This window comes from Strigops habroptila, chromosome 2 (genome assembly GCF_004027225.2).
Source record: "Strigops habroptila isolate Jane chromosome 2, bStrHab1.2.pri, whole genome shotgun sequence".
NCBI lineage: Eukaryota > Metazoa > Chordata > Aves > Psittaciformes > Psittacidae > Strigops > Strigops habroptila.
Window position 1 is genome coordinate 21509612 of NC_044278.2, and position 25400 is coordinate 21535011.

The 25400-nt window shown below is 40.5% G+C and overlaps 1 protein-coding gene across 10 annotated transcripts in view; it reads left to right on the forward strand.

The window, feature by feature from the left end:
• The window catches only part of GRAMD1C (GRAM domain containing 1C), a 54288-nt gene that overhangs the window by 13589 nt on the left and 15299 nt on the right, over positions 1-25400 (forward strand). For 9 of the 10 annotated variants that reach the window (XR_003989966.1, XR_003989967.1, XR_003989968.1 and 6 more), the window contains exons 3-9: positions 5667-5751; positions 9386-9489; positions 11135-11230; positions 12376-12456; positions 18917-19035; positions 20228-20348; positions 24295-24457. Coding sequence is in view for 5 of the 10 variants with exons in the window: in XM_030475819.1 (XP_030331679.1) it covers positions 5667-5751; positions 9386-9489; positions 11135-11230; positions 12376-12456; positions 18917-19035; positions 20228-20348; positions 24295-24457 (769 nt within the window). In the remaining 5 variants the exon portion in view is untranslated. Of the gene's footprint in view, positions 1-5666; positions 5752-9385; positions 9490-11134; positions 11231-12375; positions 12457-18916; positions 19036-20227; positions 20349-24294; positions 24458-25400 lie in introns of those variants that run through there. The other variant, XM_030475821.2, reaches the window with a different exon arrangement.

Consider the following 25400-nt stretch of genomic DNA (forward strand, 5'->3'; position numbering starts at 1 on the left):
ACTTAAAAAAAAAAAAAAGGAAGACCAAACCAAAAGTGGACACTCTGTACACATCCAGTCCCAAAGTGCACAGTGTACTGTGCACAGCACAGTGTGTCACCCTAAGGAAGGTGCTGTTGCTCTTCGGCTCCTGTGAGTGGTTTTTTCTCTGTGCCAGATTAATATTTTTATGCTTTAAGAGACAGTAAAGAACAGTAGGCTACTGACGGTAAAGCTTCTGAGTACTCAATAATTGAAAGCTAATTCTAACCCAAATTTTTTTCTGTGATTCTGTCAAGGAACGGTTAGTGAAAATAGATCACTGTAACAGTGGATCTGGACTGTTTACTTGTGACAGGGTAAACAGAACAAGTCTGACACTTTCAAAGTACATCCTCATGCCTTTTTTTCCAGAAGAAATGGAAAACTGTGCCCCAGAACTGTGAAGAGATAAGGAAGACTGGTAGTCATGTGGATGTGAGCTTCCACTGTGATTCTGCGCCTAAAAGCAAATGTGAGGCAGGTTTATGTGTGTTTGCAATGACTCCTGCAGTGCTACATCTTTTTAAGAAGCACATCTTACGTTTTTAAGCAGCACATTGAAAATAGGAAGGGATTCAGAAAAGCCGTGAGAATAAGTCTGAAAAAAATCTTTTTGCTAATAGACTTGAGAAGCTTAATTCCTACCCCTAAAGAAGATCTGGGGTAACTTGCTCACAATCTAAAAATAATTCAGAAAGTGAATTATTAGCTATGATAGATTTTTCCATAAGGACTGATTTTTTTAAGAAGGTATTTCTTTTTTCCTTTCCTAAAGAGAAATTTGGTCATGTCAGCTCTGGTTTTAAAGCAAGAGATGAATTGCCAGATAGCTGTGGTTTGTGTGTTCTAGATTTGATTGGATGGTCCTTATGAGTTTTCCTCGACTGAAGAAATGGTTGCAGTGGAATCAACATTTGTGATAGAAAGGCTTGTTAGACTTGGCACCTTTTCCAGGTAGCCTCAGCAGAGAGGCTGGGATGAATCTAAGTGTGCCATGAGAGTTCTTGTCTTGTTTTGGAGTATGTGAAGTCTTAAGTTTGCCTGCCTTATACTGCTAAATGCGACTTTTGTTCAGGGCTGTTAACTTAGCCCTCTCCTAGCCTAGCAATGCTTTAGATTTGTGGAAAGTGGGATGTTGGTATGTTTTGTTTGGGATTGTATGTTTGTTTTTTAATTGCTCCCTTACCAGATAAGTTTCAATAATACAAGTAGTCTAAAGTGGTGTTTTTGTTTAAAATCAAACTCCTCTCTGTTGCTCTTCTGGAGTCTGTCATCTTTTTCTTTCTGCTCTGCTCCTGCTAAGAAGGATTTTAGATGAATGTGATTCATTCTTCGGTTGAAATGCAGAAATTTTTGCCAGGATATTTAATGTTTGGTTTAATGTGTTAGTGTAGGATTAAAAAGCGCTTTCATCCTAACCTTACTAGTATCTCCAAAGTTGTTTTTGACGATGTCTAGAAACTTTATTTGCAACCTCTTTGGAGAGGTTGGAGAATAGCACATCAGGTGGTCTTTATGTGAGGTGTTGAGATAGTGACATGGATTTGCTTGCTTGTAGACAGAGGAGCAAAGCCATGCATCTCATTGCACATCTTTCGATGCCTAAGTGAGGCTTCTGAGCATAAAAGGGGAATAGGTCCAGCAGCTTGCTTATAGGCTTGTTTGATTCTGGGACCCCAAGCACATGGCAGTAACTGATACCAAGTCCGAAGCTCAGTGGGAGGCACATGATCCAATTGAAGATGTCACTGATCATTGCAGGGGGGTTGGACTAGCAGACCTTTAAAGGTCGCTTCCAACCCACACCATTCTATGATTTTATGTGCATCTGTTAAAGTGAGATGACATCAGAGTTGTATTACTCTAGTGGTGAGGTCAACTCCCCTGTGTTCTCAGCTATTTGTATTCATAGCTGCATGTCAAACTATAGAATGCAAATTGTCAGGTAATGTGGTTTTTGTGGTGTCTCAAAACAAGCGGAAAGCACTAACAAAGCAAATGCAAAATTATTACTGTCATTAGCAAATGTTAAAAAAATGTGCACACTGTTCTGCTGAGGTTGATTGACTATTTGTATCCTTAGTGATATGTGCAATCAAATAATTTCCTAATGATTAGCATTTCTGCTGTACGCCTGGGAGAAGGTGTAGCTTAATTGTCCTCTGCAGTTTGCAAAATGGCACAACCTATTTGCAGCGTCCGTGCTTTTGAAGCTGTAAATGGAAGAGAAGCTGTTTTTTAACTGGCTTCTATTGTATAAATAACTGAGCTAAGTCCTATTTAGGTTAACATATTTTTTTTCTAGAACATGACTTTACATAGTTGGACTCACGTCCATTTCTAAACAAGGGATGAGAATCACTGGGTTATGTGTCTTCAAGTAGTATCTGGGTCTTACATAACTGTCTTCTGTGAAACTTTTTGGATGGCACTGAGGAGGTTTTTCTGCTTATGCTATTTTACAGGTTTCTGGTATATTTTGTGGCTTCAGATAAAGAATGCTAATATGCCGTTGGCTGGACTTAATAGTTCTCTTAGTGATTAAATATAGCATACCCATAAATGCTGAATATTATCCTCAGGCAAAGTGGTTGCCCGATGACTTATAATTAAACTTAGAAATGTGCATGTGTTAAAAATAAGTTGCTATTTTCATCTCTTTACATGCCATACTACAGCCTAATTTATGCTTTTCTTTGAATATTTAGTGGTTAATTTTGTAACCCAGAGGTGGCAACCTGCCTCAAATACTGCCACATCTTGGGTATTATTATAGTGATTATGAGAGATGCTGTATTCATAGAAATGGAAATGTCTTATTTCCTTAAAGTTAAGGAAATTCATAGTAACAGTAGTGTTAAAATTGTCCCTGTTGTTTTGCAAGTCCTTTGAGTGACTTTTTGATCACCAAGGCATATACTGAGTACATAATAATTACAGATCTCAGTGAGCTAGTTTTCATGTAAAGTAAGGAAAAGATAAGGTTAAAGTTTCAATGTGGTCACTTTTTAATGCTGATTAGATAAAGATTCAGAGCAGGCTCTTTCTAAATGTCCTAAGAGCTCAGTAGAAGCCTACAATTAGTAAGATGATTTCTTGTAGCCTGTTTGTCACTCATGACAAAGAACACTTCTAAATGCTAGCAAGGGTTTCTCAGACAAGCTATAGCAGGTTTCATGCTCTAGAAGAATTCAATTGCTAAGTAAAACTCAAGATACCTTGAGTTTGGATTCTTGGCCCTATTGAACTGGATGATTCAGACACTAATATAAATGTCTGTGATACTGTAATATTCCTGTTCTCTTCCTGGTTCCTTTTGTCTTATAACCACAAAAACTCTTCAGTGTAGCTCTTATCTCTTGTATACAGTGTGTTTGAGAAATTGCTTCTCTCCTTAACAGCATGGCTTCTTAAATCGTGGTTTCGTAAATCGGGCTTGAAGATTGTGAACTTTCTTTTGCTCTCATGGCTGACCACTGCTTTTGTCCCCTTGTATGTTAGCCTTGTCATTGCAAGCTCAGATCTTAGTCAACTGAGATATGACTGTGTAAACTGTAGGGCCTCTGCTGGAACTACAGATGGAAACTTTGCAGCTTTGAGTTAACTTCTCATTTTTCCCTATGTCTCTTTCTGGAATAATCGCATAGAACTCAATTTCTTCAAAGCTGTGCAGTCATTGGATGCCTGTTTCAGGCGATCAGTTAAAAGCATGTGTTTCAGAGCACGATGTGGCATGGCCAAGAAACCATAGCCTTTCTACTTTAGTAGATGACATGCTCTGAGAATGTTATTTTCATAGTCTTAGAAATACCTGAAACATAACTGTAAGCATACAGCTTAGTAGGACGTATCTAACATGCTCCCCTGTTACTTGTACCTAAAGCTTTCATGCTTACTTATCTCAGAAGGGGAGGAGTGGACATATTTTCTGTCTCACCCTTCACTGCCTTTTTGCATTGCAATGCTCAGAATATTAGCAAATATGTACTCACCAGTGGTCAGACTTTTGTTTATTAATGGTAATAAAAGGTAACTTTTAAAGCTGAACTGAGGGTGGCTTTGCCCTCTCCTGTGTTTTATGCTCTTAAACTCCTGACCTTGAAGTAGCACTCGTGTTCTTGTGGCCAAAGAGCTTGATTCTCAAGTATAGGTAGATGACAGACTGTCATAGGATGTGTGTGTAGGGTGGTGTTCAGGGAACTTCTGAACTGCAAGGAGGAGTAATGTCTTCTGTGGAAAACGGCAAAATATGAGAATCTTAATGATTCTAATGGCACTAGTTTATTAGAAGGCCCTCAAGCTGAAGATAAGCCTGTCTTTGTTCTGAGATTGTTTTGACAACAACCACAGAGGTAATGAGAGAGTAGTGACCAACTAACATGCTGTAGGAGCATGCTAAAACTAGGTGTTTTCTTGTTAAACTTGCTGCAAGGTCATACAGTCGAAAGTAGTTCTTTGCCTCCTTTCTTCTTTCTTGCCCCATGCTCAAAGTAAATAGCCACTAATCTTATGGTAGATGGATTTAATGGTGAATGTCAAGTTTTGGAGTAATACAGGTGCAGAATAGCAGCCATATGCTTAAGATCTTTAGAAAGGTTAAAAAGAAAAAAAAAGAATAAGGTGTAAAAGAGGCTTTTAATAGTATATTTATGCCTGGTTTTGGTAGGACTTGAAAGTGATTAAATGACTTTTTCATGTCTTAGCTATAGTCCCGCTGAGTCACTGCCTTACACAGCATTTAGTTAGGATTGCCCTTAAAATAAGCAGCCAATACGTGTTAAGAAAAAAACCTGGCCTTTTTATTGCTGCAAAATGAAAAATAGGGCTTTTACAGCAGAATTGTTCCTGGAGAACATGCTGAAGCTCTTCATTTGAATGGGAACAGGGATATTTGTTTCTAAGAATATTGAGTTCAAGTCCATGTGGATTAATCTACTTTGCTCTGAGTTTACTGCCCAGTTTGAATCTTAAAGGAGCCATAGACAGTGATCTTTTTAAATGTAGGGTCAAATGTAGAACAGATCAGGAAATCAAGAGGTGATGGTGGTGCTGCTATTTGTGCTTACTGGAGGACACTTTTGCCTTTATTCCTATGGGTCTAATTACAGCAACTGGCGAGCAACCTGGTTTAGTGGAAGGTGTCCCTGCTTGTGGCAGGGCAGTGGAACTAGATGATTTTTAAGGTCCCTTCCAAACCAAACATTCTGTGATTGTAGTATTCCCGAAATGGTGCTCCAAGTAGAAATTGGTGATCTAGGTTGTGTCCCTGTGACCAGCTAGTGGCCTGCATGAGGACTTGATCTGCTCTATCACTTCCTGTGTCATGGCCTTGTTGCCTCTTCATTCAGTCTGTGCCAGAAGACTTAGCTGTGGAAGGGGCTTTCATGTCCCTCTGAGTAGAGCAGTTTGCCGTCATACAACTGTAGTGCCTTGCAATTGGCATCTGGCCTGATACAGGGAATAGTTTGGCCCATGCTACCCTAAATACAGAAGCACACTTACATAAGCAAGCATAAAGTTACAGTTCTTTATTGCTCTTTTGATGTTCATTTGTTCTTCAAGATAAAATTACACATCCAGTATGAGGACAGTTGATGGCTGGAAATAAATCTGATTGCTTAACCTTTTATCATTCTTTGTTGCAGCTCTCAAGTTCCACTTACAAATATAGGAGTGAGGAATTCAAGAGACAGTTTTCTCATCTGCCAGATTCCGAGAGACTCATAGTAGGTAAGATGTAATCACACCAAAAGTGCTTGTCTTCTAGCTGATAATTCCAGATTGCAGTAGTGCCAAGGCTTCTTTTTTGTGGCAAATTCTGACTATAGCTGATAACTTCCTATTTTTCTGTCTCCGAACTAGCATCAAATACTTTCAGAGAAAGTCAGGTCCACACCCCTCTTCCGTACTGCCTGCTTTGTGAAAAGAGACAAATTCCTTTAGGAGTTTGAAAAGTGAAGGAGAGGGTACAGATCCTCCAGTTCATCAAGATACAGGATGGGAGCCTCTTAATATCTTTTCTTTCTGCTACTTTTTAGTACTGTGCTTCCTGACAGCAGTGGAGATGAGACAGCTGCTAGCTGACAAGCTGGAAAGAAAGATCACTATGCAGGGTCATGGTGAGCACTGAACCCAAGCTCAGTGTATGTGTATTGGCTTGTGCAATGCAAGTGTGAGAAAACCAGCTAGAGTTAAATCCTGAGGGCACTGAATTTGTTGAATGTTCTTTCCAGCACAGACAACTTGGTGTACCTCTTGTAGTGTCATAAGCATTTATTTTCTGTCCTGTAAGTGTCTGAGTTCTCTCTTTAAAGCAACTAGTTTTGATGGAGTCAGTTGCCATAGATGTTGGTGGAGGAGGAAGTGATACCATAGCTGTAGTCGTTTGGTACTTGGACACAAAGGTAACGGGTGTTGCTCAGTGACCCTGTTAGGTAGGTAGATGATCTTTTAGCAGGAGCTTTTCCCTTGCTCCCTGTAAGCCTAGACCCTTGCCCTAGGCACTTGATTAATGTGACTTCTGGGCCTGAGTGACACAGTGAGTACTTGTAATTTAAAAACCTCTTTTCAGAGACATATGCCAGCTATGTGGTATGAGGACATAAAATTCAGCGTTTAAGTGTGTAATTCTCATCAGCCCTCATAGGATATCATTGAAAAACACAAACAAATACTCATTTTATCCTGACTTAATGGTGTGCACTTGGATGTATTTGCCACCATAGTATATTGAGGGCAGATAAAAATGTTTTGTGCCTCACGCTGGTATGTGCGCTTGTGGTTACTGCCATACTGAGCACGAAGTATGTTATGTGGTGCCATGCAAATGTTAGTTCTGGGTTGGCTCATGCCTTGTGCGGAGGTTTTTCACAGCCCAGTATACCAGGTTAGCTTACCCATATGCTCATGACATGGGTGCAGGCATAGAAGCAACACTGAGCTGGAAGAGCAGAGGAGATAAGAGCGTGGGGTGGGAGGGGACAGAACAAGGTGGCAGAGACTATCAAACTATGGTGCATAACTAATGGCACCGAAATATTCCTTTTGAGCTCCAACTCCCTATTTTGCTCCACTGCAGATTCAAAGAAGGTAAGCCTGTAACCCTACCTCCTTTGCATGCAGTGATGCATCTTATTTCTCTTTTATAACTTGCCTTGCAGGTAAGTCTGCCTATGCTGCCCGAGCGTTGTGTAACAAATATACTGTCCCAGAATTGGGAGTTGTTTTAATACAAAAGTGGTATTTTTTAAAGTTCATCTCTTATCTTATGCCATCTTTAAGGAAGTGAATATTGAGAGGCTGTCAGTGTATGTTTCCAGTGAGTTCCTTCCAGATTAATGGAAGAGAAATTTGTACAAGTGACAGCTCTGAAACAGTTAACTACCTGCATCCTTTTCCAGCCTTAGAAGGAAGCAGTTTTCCTCTGAAATGCATTCTGCATTTTTAAAATAGTTGAATTCAGTACAGAAGTGAAACAGGAGAAAGGGATATTACTTGAAAGCATTGTTCTGGTGTATCTCCGTACACAGGATTGATACAGAAAGCCATGAAGCAAACTCTGAAGCACAGGTTCAATGAACAGACTGCCTAAGATTCAGAGAAGATTTAGTAATGGGTTAATCTCAATAATATAGCACCTGCTCCATCAAAAGCAAAGTCATTACTTTATATAAATGGGGTTTTTGTTACCCCATAAAAAGCAGTCCTTCTTTGGAAGGACTTTTTGTATCCTCCAAGCAAAGGGCTTTTCCTTTGCTTGATGCAGAGAAACTTATCATAGGCTTTACAGTGTTCAAAGAAGCAATTACTTGCTGCTGTTCATTAAAATAACTGTAACTGCTCCTGTTCTTAGCTTAGCTGTTAAAAAACCCAAACAGCTTCCACTGTAATGAGCGCTGTATATAAAGATTTTGTGAAATATAATTATTTTCTTATAGTGGAAGAGACTCTTGAAATGGGAGTTTAAAGGAGTGCCACTAATTTGTCTAAAAATGTTTACAAGCAACATCTCCTTTTTTTGTGTAGGTAGGTCGTGGTGTTGCTTATCACTTGTCCCTCTCCCTCCCCCAAACATAGAAGTTAGATACAAACTTCTTGGTAATGCTTTCCTCAAGTCCTTAACCTCAAACTCCTGCTGCTTTCCTTCTCCCTGCTCTCCCAGCGTTTTGGTATCTGACTTCTCTTTAAATGTGTGCTTACAACTTACTAGTTTGGATTTCTTTAATTCTGTTTGCAGTAATGTCTTGTATACATGCCTCATGCTTGTTGCAAGAAGTTCTATTTCTACTTAATTATTTGAGGGAATTTAAAAAAGAGAATTTAAAAAATCATAATAAAAGCTTCTGTAGATGCAGACTTACCTTGAAGTTAGGATGGCAAGGGTCTCCTGAACCTCTTGGTACTCAGAACAACTGTGTTCATCTTATTGTTGTACATAAAACCAAAATTCTGTCTCAGACAATACCAGATACATTGCTTTTCAAAATAACAGAACTATTTGATACCTCTAAAGGTAGAATCAATAACATCCTGCATGAATAGGTACATTCTGGGTATTTTCTATACATAAGGTAACCTTCTTTAGGTCGAAGCTTCCAAAAGCAAAGTCTTCAGTTTCTAGCAGTAGTACTTCTGAAAATTCCTTTTGTTTGAATCTTCAGGCTCTGAAATTGTGATTTGTGAGGTTTTTTTAAAAATGCAATAAAATCCTCTGGCCTGGTTTTTGATTAGCAGGTATCTAATGATGGGTAATTGCGTTCTAGATGAAATCTGTTTCTCAATAGGGATGTTTCAGCCACAGGCAGTATCAAAATAAAAATGGCAGTCAGCTTCTGAAAATATCTCCCGCCTGAAGAACTGGGTAGCTTCAAGCTGCCTTTTAGTGTCTCACTCTGCAGATAGTTTTAGCTAGAGATTAGAATCTGTTTAGTGGAAAGTGATTATCTTACTACAACATATGAACTACTGTTATGTAGGAGTTGACAGTATAATCTGTTATACTATAAAAATGTTTGTGTATTCTGTTGTTTAGGCACTTTGAAGTTTGACTTATGAGTGCTTCTCCTGTGTACTCCTGATCTTGCCTGATACCTCTTCTCTGAAAATACAGGATAATGCATAGGGGGATTGATACATGGAATGCTGTCCTCACACAGACACTTCCATCAGCCCCGGCACTGGGGTGTTCCCAGAACAGTGATCTGGATGCAACCCAGCACAAGTCTGCCTTCACAGATTTTTGAAGAGTGAAAGAAATAGCTTTTTATTTGTATTGTTATACCCTTATCTCTTATTATAAGTTAACAGGTTTGGGTCAACTGAGCTGCATTAAGTGAGTAAACTTGTTCTTGTTTTCTATACATAGATTATGCCTGTGCACTCCAGAAGGATATCCTGCTGCAAGGACGTTTGTATCTCTCTGAAAACTGGCTCTGTTTCCACAGCAACATTTTCCGGTGGGAGACCACAGTAAGATCTCTTAGCTTGCTCGAATCCTTGAATCCCATCTCTTTGTCCTGTACTATCAGGATATGACTCCCCAAATCTTGCCCTGTAAATCTCATGCTAGTAACTTTGCACTGAAAAAATAGAGCTTCCACTCCTGAGTGGAAATGCAGATCTGTTGCTCCATAAAATGAGAATAGCATTGGAGACGTGTGAATGCTGAAATAAGCCTACTCCATCAGGCATGCAGGAAGGTGTTCAGGAGTTGTGCTAAAGCTGATCTTTTACATTTCTGGGTGACAATTTGCCTCTCATTACTAAGGAAAGTAGCCCTATAAGGGGATGTAACATGTAATGTTCTCCTATAAAATCAGGAGCATGATACAGTACATGGTGTTGCCCTGTTCAAGAACTCTTCAGCATTAAACCTTACTTGGTTTAGTCTCATGTGTAAATATCAGCATTTAAGAACAGCTAAAGAGAATCTATGAATGACCTTGGCAAGTTCTTATATTGTGGGGTGAAGCTTTTGAACAGTATGACGAAAAGTAGATATTTGTGACATATTGGCTGTCCATTTCTGTCCAGTTAGGTTAATGAGTTAAAATTTTTCATTCAAGCATTTTTTGCATATGATGCAGAAATAGCATGAAGCAGTGAATGAGAAAAGGAAAGTAACCTAGTTAATAGGTGATGGAGATGTGTCAAAATGTTCTGCAGCTCTAAAACTGCTCATACCTTAATCTCTTAAATTCTACTATGTGTGCTCTGAAGTACACATGACAGACAACAAATAGCTCATATACTTAAGACAATGAAGAGGTGTAGAAACGTTTAACTGAAAACCAAGCTTAATTTCATCAGATGTATTTTATAATTTAATGTTTCTCATTGTAGACTTGAGATTATTATTTAAAAAAAAATCCCTTTGAAATCACACCCTTGAATATATATGAACTGTTCAAAGACTGATTTATTTTTTTTTCAGCCAAGCAGCATATATCCTGGTAACCTGTTCCTGCCTGCCTAGCAGAGTGATATCCTATGCAATATCATAAGGCAATCTGAGCCTAACAGCTACAGTGGTAGAGCTAAGTTGTGGGACCTCCTTAACAGGCTGTGTTGATGCAGAGAGAAAGTGGACCTTCTGCACACACAGGAAAAAGCAAGATCCCGCTGCTCTCTGTACAGAAACATTTCAAATGCTAATATGCAAGGCAAACACACCCAAGCAGGAAGATTTTCTTGCAGTATCTGGACTGCAAGTAAACCTCTGTGAAAATGGACTAGAGAGTCTGTCATCTGATCTATGTCCTACCTTATGTGTAGCATACTGATTGGGATGGGCTTTCAGATCCATGCTTTGTATGTGGTTGGGATTGTGCCTTAATCCTCGAGTGTTGCTGGATGAGTGGAAGGAAAGAAGAAAGAACTACTTGCTTCTCTAGTCTAGTATGAAAGGAGATTAGTCTTAAGTCATCTTGACTTGCTTCTACTTTGGAATGCTTGCTGTTAGCAAGTTGAGAAGTAATTGACTTTGTGATCTCAACTGAATTGCATCCCAGGGCTTGGAGTTAGTTTGAGTTCCTTTTGCATGTTCTGTGACTTTGTAAATTTTTAGTCTTAACAGTTATTTGTAATATGTCTTATTAAATCTTTTTCTGCTTAGATTTCTATTGCCTTGAAGGATATCACTTTCATGACAAAGGAGAAGACTGCTCGGCTCATTCCAAATGCCATACAAATAGCAACAAAAGGAGAGAAGGTAAAAACCTGTATTTTAGTATGTTGGGGTTTTTTTGTTTGTTTGGTGGTTTTTTGGGTGGTTTTTTTTTTTTTGGGGGGGGGGTGGGGTGTGGTGTGTGTGTGTGTTTTTTTTTTTTTTTTTTTTTTCAATTTGCCATGTCCAGGGCAGAGCACTTGTTATAGTTTTAAATCTGCATATGTAACTTCCCTGTCAAATCTTCAAATGTGATTGGTATTAGAAAACAGACTTGGTGATCTGGTCCCTGTGCATATTGGCTTGACAATTCAATTTTAGCTTGATGCAGAATCACCTAGAATCCCAGAAAGTAAGGGAATTTTTGTCCCACTGATTCTCAAAGGAAAACCATTTTAAAGTTCAGAGCATTAATTCAGAATATGCATCCTCCAGATCGCAAAAATTTCAAACTCACTGGGTTTAAAGTGCCCCTGGAATTTCAGAAAACTGTTGAAAACAAAAGGACTCCATAACAAAAGATGTTATGGAGAAATCTACCCATAGGACATGTAATTTTATGTGCTGGGAAATGTAGTTTTTGGGTGTCTATTTGGAAAAACTGAAAAGCATGATGTTCTTATGCTCAATGCTCTTCCAATATTTGGCTGCTCCGTCTCAATTTATTAACTTTAATCATCAAGGAAGATAAACCTCTTTGCTAAACAAATATTCAAATGGAAAAGATTTTAATACTGCAAATGATGAATCTCATTTGATCTCCTATTTTAATTATTTTGATTTCACATCTCCTTATGTGAAAAGATTAATAAAAGTAATATGTGGTAGAAGGATGGAAAGGGCTGTGGCCTGCAAGAAATAGGTATATGCAACTCTGATTTGTTCCACATCCTATTTAAAAGTGGGAGAAAGGTGTAACTGTGTAGTTAGTTGAGGGGGGAGCTCTTTCTTTATGCCAAAGATACAAATGATTGCAATCAGACGTCCAGAAGAGCAAGTGTCTTTATATACTATTGGGAAATTAACTTTTGCTGACTAGAAGGGATAAAAAGTGTGGAGTGTGAGGTTTGTTGAATGTGAGAGGAGCTTGCTGTTGCTGAAAACTTTAGGATATTCAACATACAAGAAAGTATTCTGAGTTTCTTGAAAATACCTACAAGTGAGCTTTTAGCACCTTGTTTTTTCTGCAGTTTTTCTTCACATCATTCAGTGCAAGAGACAGAAGCTACCTCAGTATCTTCCGCTTATGGCAGAATGTGTTGCTAGATAAGGTAAGCCTGTAAGTGTGAGTACCAGTGGTTAAGTAACAAAATAATATTTTTCTAACGTAAGTAGATGTGTCTTTAGAGGATAAGAAACTTTCATTAAGTTAGCTTTTTCCTTTCTGACACAGAATTCTAATTTGATGTTCTCCTTCGTCTCCTTGTACTTTAGATCCCAGATAAACTTTCCTTCTCCTACAGCCACCTACAACTTTGCTGTTGTTGGAGCATTTTGTCTTTGCAGATAGGTTGCACGCTTTTCTTCACTACCAACTCAAGCAGATATTACTAAATTGGTATGCATTTGCCATTTTCTGTGGCTAATTTGTGATCAAAAAGGCAAGAGGCTTTTTCACTGAAAGCTTTTTTTTCTTTTTAAGGAAAAAGCAAAAAGTCACCTTCTCAGATAAGTTAGTTGAACCTTTGCCAACCAACTCATTACAACTCTCCTGACCTTGAATGAATGCGATAAAGGCAGGCTGTATGAGATGGAAGTGTATTTTGGCAACTTCTGTTAGTTAGTTTGATTTATATTGCAATTTGTGAATACTTAAGCTAATCTTCTTTCTAAAAATGTCCTGACAGTTTTTCAGAGCATCACTAAGTAATGCAGTTTTTGTAAACCAATTCCTTCCTGTTTATGGCTCTTGTTTAAATATTTCAACACAGTTGCAAATGAACTCTGAAATATCCATAAATAACTCTGTGCTACAGTGGTCCCCGAAGGCTCAAAGCTGTTGTACTGCTTAAATGTAGTACCCACAAAAGTTTTTTTGTTAGGTGAATTCTAGGGCAGACTAGAGGCACTTTTTGCCAAACAAAAGCTGGAAATAAAGGAAAGTGCCATTTAAGGCAAAACTGATGTTTCCTGCAAATCTCTTATCCCTCGTATTAAATACTTTGTAATTGTAGCATCCTAATTATCTTGTCTTGAATCCAGCGGTAGTGCTGCACACCCCACAATGTACTATGTCATCTTTTGACTGTAATTTGCAACTGGAAACTAACCATGTTTTCTTTTGTTAGGCAAAGTTTGTCAGGAATTGTAATTATCTTCTGCAATTGTTTAGTTTGTGGTGCTGGAGGGTGAGTGTATGGGCATTCAGGTATACAGAGCTATCCAAGAAGCTGGACCAGAGGCAGTAAGTTTTCTGCTGCTCAGTGTTAGTTTTTCCCCTGTGTTTGTTCTCTTTGGCACTTTGTCACAATAGAAACAATTTCTCACTTCAGAGCAGTAGCTAAAGGATAGATATGAAAGTAGAAGGCATGGACTGCACGTAATATGAGATGAATTAAGCCAGAGGGTTCTAGGGACCAGTAGCTTGGGACCTCACATTGTTTATATCAAGTCTTGCTATTAGCTTTACATGAATCTTACTAAGTATGTTGAAAGATCAGTCTGAAGCAAATTTTTGCTTGGGGTTCTCAGTTGTAAGATGGAGCATTGCTATGAGGTGTAGGGCTTTTAATGTAATATGTTTGGGGCCACTTATTGAAACAGGATTTCTCTTAGGTTGAGCTCCTACTTCTGCTGCAGTGCTAGAATGTGTTTGAGTCACCTGTCAGCCTGCTTTATGATTCTTTATGATGCTTTGTTGCTTAACCAAACTAGATCAAGGTATAAAGGGGCACTGAGGAGTTGAAAGTAGAAACTGAAGTTGCCAGAGCTGTATCTGCTGACTTGGCTTCAATGACAGCTGTCAGCTCACCTCTTGCCAAAAGAAAAACCTTGGTGCATCCAAGCAGTTTGGCTGCTTTCTCCCCACCACCCTATGGCAGGGACAGAATACGTTTGAAATACATTTCATGTCTGAAGCTCTGGCACAGTATGCAATGTCCTGAGTATGTGAAGCCTGGTGTTTCTGGGTTCTGGTCTCCAGTGGCCACAGGGATCTTGTCAGAATTTGTAAGGCTTGCGACAGAAAATCCCAAGTCTCACCCTGGAACCAGTTTGAAAAGGAGCTGGTTTTAACATTTCCTCTGTGGAGAGCTAAATAATTAAAGCCTATGGATAATGTAGTTATTATCTGAAGTGCATCTGCTAGACCTGGAAATGAAATCCAAGTGTTCAATTCTGAAATAAAGTCATTCTGGTGTCACCAGAATTACAACTGGATACAGTGCTGGTTTGCGCCACCACCTGATGGTAAATTATCCCCAATTTGCAGGATTTGCATCCAGGGAATTGGACTTGTATTTACTTCAAACCGTGTTTGTGCAGAGGTAATTTTCAGTCACTGGCACTGGCCTCTTCAGTGTGTTCCGGGCATAGATTTTATGTTACAAGGTCTTTCCTCTGAAGAGTGACCTATCTGCTTTACCTGGGCTTTCACCACCTGCAGAACTTGTTGGTAGGGTCAGCATGCCCTTTCCCAGATCTCCATCTTGTGGCCATTCTGCCTTGTACTTTGAAAGTATCGCACGACCTAGAGAGCTGATTAAGTAGTCTTCTGTGAAGTCTGCCTTTCTATTAGAAATTAATTGCATTATGTAAGAAAACCAGTAAATGGTTACATGCTATTCCATGCCTAAGCTTGCTTTGGCCATCAAGATGCTCTCCTTTAGCTTTGTGTCACTGTTCTTGTAGGACTGCTGGTCTCCTTAGCTGAGCTGTAGCTCTCTAGCTCATAGCTTCTCCTTTGGCTCTTGCTCTGAGTAACAATACTGTGCATTTGGCAGCCTTCAGCTTTGGTTCCTCAGGGAATCAATGAGTACCTCCCTCTCAAGGTGGTCCTTTCTTAGGCTATTTTATTTTAAATGTCCATGTAAAGACTTTTTTTTTTCTTTCAAGGAACAATCTACTTATTTTCCTTTAGTCCTACTGCAGAACGTACTCAGAGTGAGTCTCTTAGGCTTTTACCTTGCCATCGTTTTTTTTAAGTGCTCCTGGCTGAAGGGGAAGCATCATGGAAAATAAGGAGTTGTTAATGTAGGTCTGGAAGAGACATGACACCGGTCTTGATAAAACAGATAGCTGCTTCCACATCCATTGTGGCTTTCAATAATACATCAGTTTATAAAATCAGCCAAAATTCCTGTTTTGCAACAGGCTTTCCAGATTGGTTAAACAAGTTTTCTAATGGCTGCTATTGATAGTAAGAGCAGTGCCATTTGTACTTTTGCTTTATTTTCCTAAAGCTTTTGGGTGTCAAATATCCACCCAGTTTAAGGGAGAAGGAACAAATTAAAATCTAATTAGGCAGGTCATTCAAATCCCAAACAAACACAGCACTCCTTATTTCTAATGGAACAAGATCTTAACTTAATCAGTCTCACTTCCCATGAGTCCTCTTCCTTAGAGCTGGATTTATTTTCCTATTGTTCTTCTTATGCATTGCTGGGTAGAGATTTGCGCTTGTCTCCAGAGACATTGTAGCAGGTAAGTCTAGAGGTGTGAGAAGGGACTGGAATTTCTGATGAGTTGGTCTTCTTGTGGCAACATCTACCAGGACAGCAGTTCTGCCTTCTCCGGCAGCTTCTTGGGGAAGAAGAGGTGTTTATTTGCACCTTTGTGTGCAAGGAGGGTTGTTTTGGAGATCAAAGAGGGCTTGGGTTGGTTCTGACTTTCAGAATTGGGCAGTTAGAGGAGGAGTTTGCTGTTTCACTCCCCAGTCCTGCGAACAAGCAATCAGACAGACTGCTATATCAGAGCTGCCTGGTTTGAGTGTGGTGGGTGGTGGGGGTTTTTCTCTGAGGTAAACCTGTACAGAGTGTCCTGTTCTTATTTCTCCATCTGTCTGTAAGGGGTAAAAATCAGCAGCTTTGCCTGTGTCAGTGGTATTCTGTAGTATCGCTTGTGCTGTGCCACCGCTTTGTATAGAGTGAAACAAAGAATTGATGTTTTATGCTCCTGGTTGAAAAGACAAAAACGTGTGTCCCAGCTGCTTCTTGTAGCTTTTGTTTTTGTATACAAAGGGAACTGAGGAAAAACCCAGCATCGGCCATCACCTCCAGTGGGCAAAGTAATTCATGTTTAGATTCAGCCTTTCAAGCTTCAGAGCTTCTCAAACCATGCTCTCAGAAGCCGAAGTCTGACCCAGAAAATTTGTGCCTTTCTTGCCTTCAGAACTTTTGCTTTATTGTATTGGAAAGGATGTCTGGTTTGATCTTGGGCTGTGACCATTAAGAACTTATTATATCTAGCTGAGCTAGGAATAATTGAGCAGAGTGCAAGAATCCTGTTTTAGAAGCAGAAGTTGGTAATATTGACTTTACAGAAGCACAGGAAACAGCTTTATAGATTCCTAAAATGCATAGCTGAAAAGTTACTGTGCTTTCCTCAAACCATTCAGCTTGCTGCGCAGGGGCAGCCTGATTTACCCACAGACTGGTGCAGACTGTGCTGGTGAATTTCATTAGTGACATTAGCTATTTCCCGGTTATTATCACTGGAAATAAAGGCACTGGCAGTAATGGGCATGGGAAGTGAAAGCGACTTTATTTCTGCCCTTTAATTTCTGGTTGTAAGGTGTGCTATCTAAAGATGCACCTCAGTCATATTCTGAAAGCATGTAATGCCTGCTCCTGGTTTTAGTCATTTAATGGGAACAGCTATAAGTAGTTGTGTTTGGCTATGAATTTACTGCTCCAAAAGACAGTGTGCCTGGGGAAAGCAAGGCAGCTGTGTGTTGCTGCATATGTTTTTAGCACTGCATTGCTTTATGGAACGAACCCTCATGGCAGAGGGAGGCATTAGCTGGTATGACCCTTGCTTTCTATGTGTGTTTTGATGTTTACTTTGTTCTCAGTAGGATTAAATACCTTGAACCTGATCACTGCCCTTAAGATGCTTGTTCCAGCTGCTTTCTGAAAAGCCCAAAACTTTGTTGTGCCGCAAAATAGCCGCGGGAAAACCCCTCTCGTAGGGCAGCTGAGAACAGCCGTGTCCCGGTCCAGGCTGCGTTTGCCCTGACCCCGCACGCTTTCCCCCTGTTTTTGCGGGAGGTGAGCTTCTCTGTCGATGCAGCACCGGGTCCCGCCTCGAGCAGGGGCAGAGCGCACCCGTGGCCGTGCTGGCGACCGGGGCCGGCTCCCCCCCGCGCCGGGGAGGGCGCTGCCCCGGCCCCGCTGGCGGGAGCCGCCGCCGCCGGGCGGGGAGGTGGTGGTGGTGGGGGGGCTGGCCCCGGCCGGGCGCCGCTGCCGAGCAGGAAGTGGGAGCGCGGCGGCACCGGGCGAGGCCGCGGGTGACCCGGGACGGGAGCGGCGCGGTGCGGCGGGAAGCGCCAGGTTTGTGGCGGCGGGACTCGGAGCGGGGGGTGCCGCAGCCCGGAGAGCGGCGGGATAGAGCGCCCCGGTGTGCGTTTGTGTTGCTGCCGGGGGGTCAGCGCTGTTCGCTGCCGAACGGTGCGGGTAGTGTAACACTTCACAGGTGGAAGCAGGGAGGGGGAGAGGATCACTTAAAAACTCTTTAAATAATGCATGGATATTTAATGCGATCATTTCATGCACATAGTAAGCAGTACTTGTGTAACTGCCTCGTTAGCACAGTTCTGTTCCCTTGATCAATATGGATTGTGGCTGAGGCACATTTTCCAGAGTGGTGTCTCTCTTTTAAGATCGCTAGTATTGCTCTCTGAGCTCTGCTAAATCCCAGAACCTTATTTCCTGTCTCTTTTTTCGTTCTTTTTTTTTTTTTCTTTCCCGTTAATAGCCCTTTACAGCTGAAGTGGACTTTGAAACCTTTGAAACTGGTTGCTTACTTTGCCGATAATGAGTTTGTCATACTGCTTTCACTTCCTAACTTTCCTGATGATCTGAGAGAGCTTAAGTGTATCCCAGTATCTGTGGGGATTCATGGAGCAGGGCAGAGATCTTACAGAGAAAGAGAAGAGTAGCTAGTGGTGAGTCAAGGTAATACTGTTACTGAGCAAAAGCAATTATTTTTCTTAAAGGGAGTTCTGGTGGTGGTCCAACGTGAGGATCTCCTGTCCCACCTTGGCAATGTGGATAGTTGGTGGACCTAGACAGACTGTAGTGGCTGAAACACTAACCTCTCACCATTTGTAAAGCATTCTGAGCATCCTGAGGAAACAGGCATGTATCTGTTAAGCAGTTTGTCCAAGATCAAAATGGGAGTCCTTGGCTGTCTACTAGTTACTGGTCTTGTTCTGTATTGAGTGAAATTCAAGAGGCACTGAATTTCACAAACACTGTGAAAACACTGGTGACACGTAAAGAAGTAAGTAATGACATGGCTACAAGTGTGTTTTCTTGTGTCTGGCATTACTGGTTAAACAGTGGGTTTAGGTATATAGTTTTTATGTTTCCTAAAGAATGGTTTGGGAATACGGAGTAGACAGGAGTACAGTTCCCCAAAATGCTGAAATCCAATCTTGAAATGTGATACCTAAATGCTTTCAGTCATTGTCAGAATTGAGGTTAAAGGCTGTGGCGTAACTCAGACTTCTGGTTTACCTCCTATGCCTTACTGTCCCATGCTGTAGTTCCTGACTAGCCTGCTTTATTTCAGAGGCTGACCAAGCAGGAATTCTGGCAGCTGGTGCACCAGAGCTATGGCTCTGAGCTGGGCCTGAACAGCGAGGAGATGGAGAGCTTCCACTCATCGTCTGAGGACAACGGGCAGTCTCGGTAAGGAGAGGCTATAAAGCTTGTTGAAGTACCCTGGGAGAAGCAGTGTCCTATTTCTTACAAATTCTGTTTCCAAAGTGTTGCTGTAGGCTTACTGGGAAGGTTAAGCCTATAGTATAGGGTTGCAAAGAACCAAACTGCATAAACTGAGCATCCATAAAAACTTAATTGCGTTCATTATCTAAAATAGCAGGAGCACAGCTGAGGCCCTTAGAGGAGAGAGATTTGAAGGCCTTGTTGTCCCTGGAACTGGTTGGGGATACCAGGATAGCTTAAATAGCAACCTTTTCTCATGATATCTAGTCAGGATCTGTATGCCCTTCAACAATATGGATGGGCTGGATAGAGTGGAGCTGCACATGATGTTCAGACACTTTCCTCTCCATCGTAGAGACTGAAACACTTGTTTTGCTTTGTTCTCCTTTTTGTGTTGTCCTCATCTTGAGTTAAGAAGCTGGAATAATTTAACTCCAGGGGGATGATATTTGTTTTTTAAACAGCTACCTTAACCTTTTTTTTTTTTTTTTTTGAACAAATGTGGACTAATTTATGAGCTGCCAGTGTCAATCTAATAATGGGGCTTTAATTTTTGTATCTGTATGTAAATAAGTATGTCTCTACAAAACCAAACAATGGAATTTATGTCTCTTTTCAACCCCGTCTTATCTGAGTATGTTTGCTAGAAAATAAAGATAAATTTTAAGTTCATTGCAAGCTTCCAAAGATGTCCCACTAAATATTTGTGGGAAGGGTTTTGTTTTAGGGTTTATTGTTGGGTTTGTTTTTGGTTTGGTTTTTTTCCCCCTGTAATAAAAATGCACCACTTTGCAACTCTGGAATTAGGGATGCAGGGGGAAAAAAAAAAAGTCGTCTTAAACTTTCTTAAAACCTTTTTATTTCCAAATTTGTTCTTGGCTATCTCCATTTCCTCTTTTCCTACAGCATGCACTCTCTCTGATTCACCTGTGCTTGGTTTTGCTAGCTTGTGGCAGAAGCTAAGTACTCTGAGAGGAGGCTAGCATGAGGAAAATGGCATGCAAGATTAATGAGCTGGATGTGGGAAGAATGAGTTGGTAGATTTTGAAGTTAACTGAACAGCCATGGTTTGAATACAAAAATCACACGTGAGAAGCTTTCTCAGATTTCTCAGTGCTTGTATCTCCAACGATATCTTCCTTCTTGCTTTGGACAGATCCAGCATTTGTGAAGATTCTGGAGAAAGGGATGAAAAACTGCCTAAAATGATTGGTTTGGTTCGGGAACCCACACTTCAAACAGAAGGAGAGTCACTCAATAGACACGCGTTGCCAGGAGTAAGTCCTGACACAGCCTTTCTTGCTATTTGTAACTGATAAGCATATATACTTGTAAATGCTTATATATTTGTAAGTATAGGATGCATGAGCATTTTTAACTTCTAAAGAAGCCTTGGGAATTCACAATGATCTAGGAGGTTTTCACATCAGAAAATATGCATATCTTCAGGTTTCAGGAATACCTACTGAATTTGGAAATTATCGAAGTTCGTAAGAGAATATTGCTTGTGTGAGTTTCAGCAATGTCTTATCACTAATTCACTGCATAACCTGGCTGGAATGCTGAGGCTTAAGCCCTGTTTTGTGGGGTGTGTGTGTTTGTTTTCATTATTATTGAAAAAAACCAACCAAACAAAACTAACTTTGTTTTTATCCACCTTTCTAGGGACCATTTTTAGCCAAGTGCTTTATGGAAGTAATGCTTTTGTTCACTTACAGTGCTTGCTTGCTTCTGCTATTAGTTTAAAAAGTATCTCCTCTTATACTTCTGTCTTTCCTATACATGAAATTTATTAGAGGGTACTTATGCTGTGTTATCCTTGCCTTCAGAGGTCAGTTAGTCTGCAGTTAGGAATATATGAAACCTTTTTTTTTTAATTGTAATTTCTGGAAATGTTTCAAGAAGGAAGGGGAACACTGCCCCCCCCCCCCCATTTCATATAGTGTAGATGAGTTTTTCCCTTAATGCCTTGAGTTAATACAACTGAACCAGCATGAATGCTTCACTCGTAGTATTATATGATTTTGTGAATGTATTTGGCTGTTTGGGAGGGTAAGTGCAATGGTAGCAGTATCTGAGGGTGTGCACAGTGCCCAGCACAGTTACTGGGACCCATGTGTAGCTGTAGTCCTGAAAGGTTGCAAACATTTTCTCTTGATTAACAGATACCCCAAGGGACAGATCTTGGAAAAGCAAATAAAGCAGTAAAGCATTTCTTATAAACTTCAATAGGGTTGGGCACCCAACTGCTGTTTCTGCTTTGGAAAATGGTGGGGAGGGGAAGAAAGGAGATGATTGCAGTAGTTTTTACTCCCATGTAAACCTTCTTGCTTTTGTCACTTGCTAAAACTGATCTGGAGGTTAAGTGGGCTTTAAATAGTTCTGCCAAAAATCCAAGTTAATGGCTAGAGACTTGTACCCAGCAAACAAGACTGGTATTTGTCAGATGTTAAAAGCTTGGTTAATTGGGTGGTGGGCGTCCCTCATCCAAGAAACAAGATTTTTGGAGAGATGCACGGCCTGGGAGGCCTGTGAATGCTGCTGGAATTTGGTCTCTTTAGGATAACTAAAAATCTGCCCAGGTAGCCTTGGTTTGGACTTGTAAGTCCTACTTGCACAAGAACAAGCCATTTAAAACTAATTGCTCTGCCTGGAAAAGTGTTCAGTTTACCTATGGGGTGCCACACCCAGGGATGTATCTTGCAGGTGCTAAATCTAATTGGGCATGTTGGTAAGCAGGAATGCCTGGGGATTTGGTCTGTATGCAAGGAAAAACGTTAGGATTCTCCCTTGTATAAACTGCCTTTAAAAAGTCTTTTAATTATAGTGTAAAAGTGCAGTCTTGATAAATGTGTAACTAAACTGTTTAGTTTACTGTTTCAGTGTAACTAAAATACATAGTGAGTGTGTTCAGCTACATGTGTCACTTGGTATTTCTCAAGAATGTCAACACTCTCCCCACAGCCCTGGGATTACAGCATATTTTGTAGAAGCACAGGGGCAATAGGAGGAGATGGTAGTGTTCTCGAATGTATCTATCAAAACCATTGCACTCATGATAGAAAACACTGTTAATCACCTTCCAAAGATGGGAGGAAAACATGCTTAACTTCTCCTTTACTGCTCTGATAGACAAAGTAAGCCCCAGAGCTCTCTTCAGAGGAAGATGTGAACTAATGGAGGGGTTGGCTGTAGTACTTGGCCTGTCTTGGAAAAAATACTGTCAACAGCTGTCCATAGTTGATTAAAAGAAAAACTGTGTAACACTAGTCATGGCTCATCTGCTTCTCCAGGTGCAGTTCATCACAATGTGGAAACCACCTTCTCGCCTGTATTTTCAACCATCTTCTTCTCTCTGTCCCTTGTAGAGAGGTCTTACGGTCCCAGAGCCTGCTGTTTGCAGGTTAAAAAACAGAAAAGCCTTGTCACAGAGGTTAGCAGTATGGGACTAGCTCAGGAGATAATGCACATAAAGAAGAAATTATACATCTTCAACTCCACCTGACAGATCTGAAAATCATTTCTTTAGTGTAAAAAAAACTAAACACCCACCCCCATCCTCCTGCAAAAAAAGTAACCCCAAACCCCAAGAAAACTGGTTTGAGTTGATCAGTTATTCCAAAAGCCTCAGCATGAATCTCCTCTTCACTGACATCATGAAAGGCTTTTTTGTAGGAGCTGTTGCCCTTGTCTTCTGACATGCGCCTGACATTTCTGTTCTGCTCATGGCATAGTGGGCTGCTGTTATGCTGCTGGTGGGAGCTCCACTTGTTCACCAAATCCCTAATCATCATCAAAATGCAATGAGAGCTCCTTGGATTTGAGCTGGATCTGTGTGTCAATTTTTAGACTGTTTTACCAGAGCTAGCTCCTTTCTGACTTCCATCTGTATTGGCAGAGTATTTTGACATGGAAATGTTGGTTCTGTCCTAGTTCCTGTTGTGTGACTGAGTATAATTTCAGGCATGGTAGCTCCTTTCAATAGGAGCATTTGTTAATTGATCTGCTTTTCTGATGCAGTTTTTTGACCTTGAGAGAGTATTTCTGCCTGCTTATGCTGCAGTTAAATTCATGCCTGTCTCTGTTTCCCAGCCACCCACCTTCTGCTGATGTTCCTCAGTTGCACAAAAAAGTAGATGGTCTTTATTGAAGAAAGCCAAGTACAGGAAGTACATGATGACTTTTCAAGTAACGGATGCTCTTGCTTTTTTGAGTCAGTGCTGAATAATCTGCAGGGATGATGGTATTGCAGATGAATTGGAACTACTCAGTAAAGAGGCCTGATCTTATTATGGTCTGGGTACTACTGCATATAGAGGCTGTAATACTAGTGATTCCAGCTGTTCCATTGGAGGCAATGGGACCTTTGAGGAGAGGTTTAGAGTGAAAACTGATTTGATGTTCATAGCCAAGCTTTTTGGGTGGCATTTGGAGATCTACAAACATCGTGCATACAGTCCCACCAGAATTCACTTCTTGAAGTGTGCAGTGGCATGTAAGGTTAGCCACCAGTTCTTACACTTTAGGGTTAAGAGCTGCATTGTTGATTCAGTGACTGATGTTTTGGGGGGCTTCCTGCTTATTGGAGATGGCAAATGATACTCCGTTGCTTTGTTTCTGAGAAGTAACATTTTATAGGTAGGATGGCTCTAGACAGTGTTTTAAAACTTTTTTTTTTAAAGGGTAATAGAGCCGTACAAAATAAGAATGCCTTTCAAATATATAATTGGCAATTTCAAATATCTAATTGCTGATAAAAGGGGGGCCCTGCCTATTTCATTGTGCTTGCCCTCAAGATTATTGGACCCCTTGCTAAACTGTCAGGAAAAAGCTAACCTGATCCATAAAAAGTAAAAAATCTATTAGTTTAATGAATATATAAATGCTAGCATTGATGCAGGGAAGGAGATCAAACTGCAGGTGCGTGCAAGGGGACTAGATGGGGAATAAACTGTCCTTTTTAAGGCAGCTTTTGATGTAACAGTACAGATAAATAACTCTGTTCCTTGTTACCAGAGTAAAGTGAAAACTTGAAACAGAGGCAGGGAGATAGGCTGGGGCAGTGGAACAAGGGAGAATTTAGTGTTTCACTGTGTGGTAATTGAGCACACAGAACTTGTGGCTGCCTTTACATAGCTTTCTTCTTTGATGATAACTTTTTTTTTTTAAATGGCTTCTGATTTCAAATGTTTGGGGTTTTTTTCTTCCTCTTGCTTGTTTCAGGTGGAGGAGTCCCCAGGTGAGAAGCAGGTAAAGAAGAGCCCTCTTCCATCTTCAGAAAGAAAACCTGTTAAGCTGGTCAGGAGCAGGTCTTTAGAAAAGTCCTTGGACCTGAATGAGAATGAAGATCTTCCAGAGAAAAGCAGTGCCTCAGATAGCGAAGAAGGTAAATCCCTTGGCAATTGGGATCTGTAAAGCAACCTGACTGGTGTTCCATCTCGCTTCTGGAGCAAGTTAGAGAACTTTCTGATCTTAGGAAACTTGCTGCTCATTTGTTTCACAGAATTGTAGCAAAAACATCTTTGTATCTCAGTTTCTGGGGAGGAAGAAAAAAAAAGTTGTTGGTGTTTAGAATGAGAACAAATTGTGGTTTTGCTTTTTCTCCTTTGGTGGGTAGAGAGTTGCTAACAGCTTAAACAAAAAGAGTTTTTTGACAATGTGGTAGTATTTGCTCACTTCTCATGCTCTCACAGGTACTTCAAATATTTTTCTTTCTTCTGTTTTCACTTCTTGGGAACTGATGAGAAACATCTTGGACCATTTTCCAGTTTTTGAAAGATTTCCCCACCGCCACTTCCTTACACTTCTATTGAGGCATATGGGCTTCAGTGTTATCAGTGGGGTAAACTGAGGAACTTACTGAAAGTCCAGGCAAGACAACTTTCCAGACTTCAGGAGTGTATTGTGCATATTTTTAATCTGGTCTGAAGGTGAAAAAACCTTCACATGTATCTTGGAGCAGATTATACTTTGTGTTCCAGCACAGTTAGCATCTTAATGGATCCTAATATATCATCCTCAACTTACACATCATTACCCAGTAAAAGATGAGGAGAAACTTGAGTACCATAGTAGTGTAGCAGTTGTAACCTGGCTGTTCTTGTGCTTCCTTTCTCCTTCTCACCATAGGAGAGAAAAGCATAGCTCTATATCTCATAATGGTTTTGGTGTAAGTATTTTTGGTACCTTCTGGGGAGAGAGTAAGGCCAAACTGTGCCTTCAACCTAGGCTGGATGACAGGGAGACTTGTGCTGTGGTCTGTGGGTGCTTGTACAGTGGTCTGCTGACAACTTCTTGCTCTAAGTTGAGTGTTTCACTTATCTTGGGGA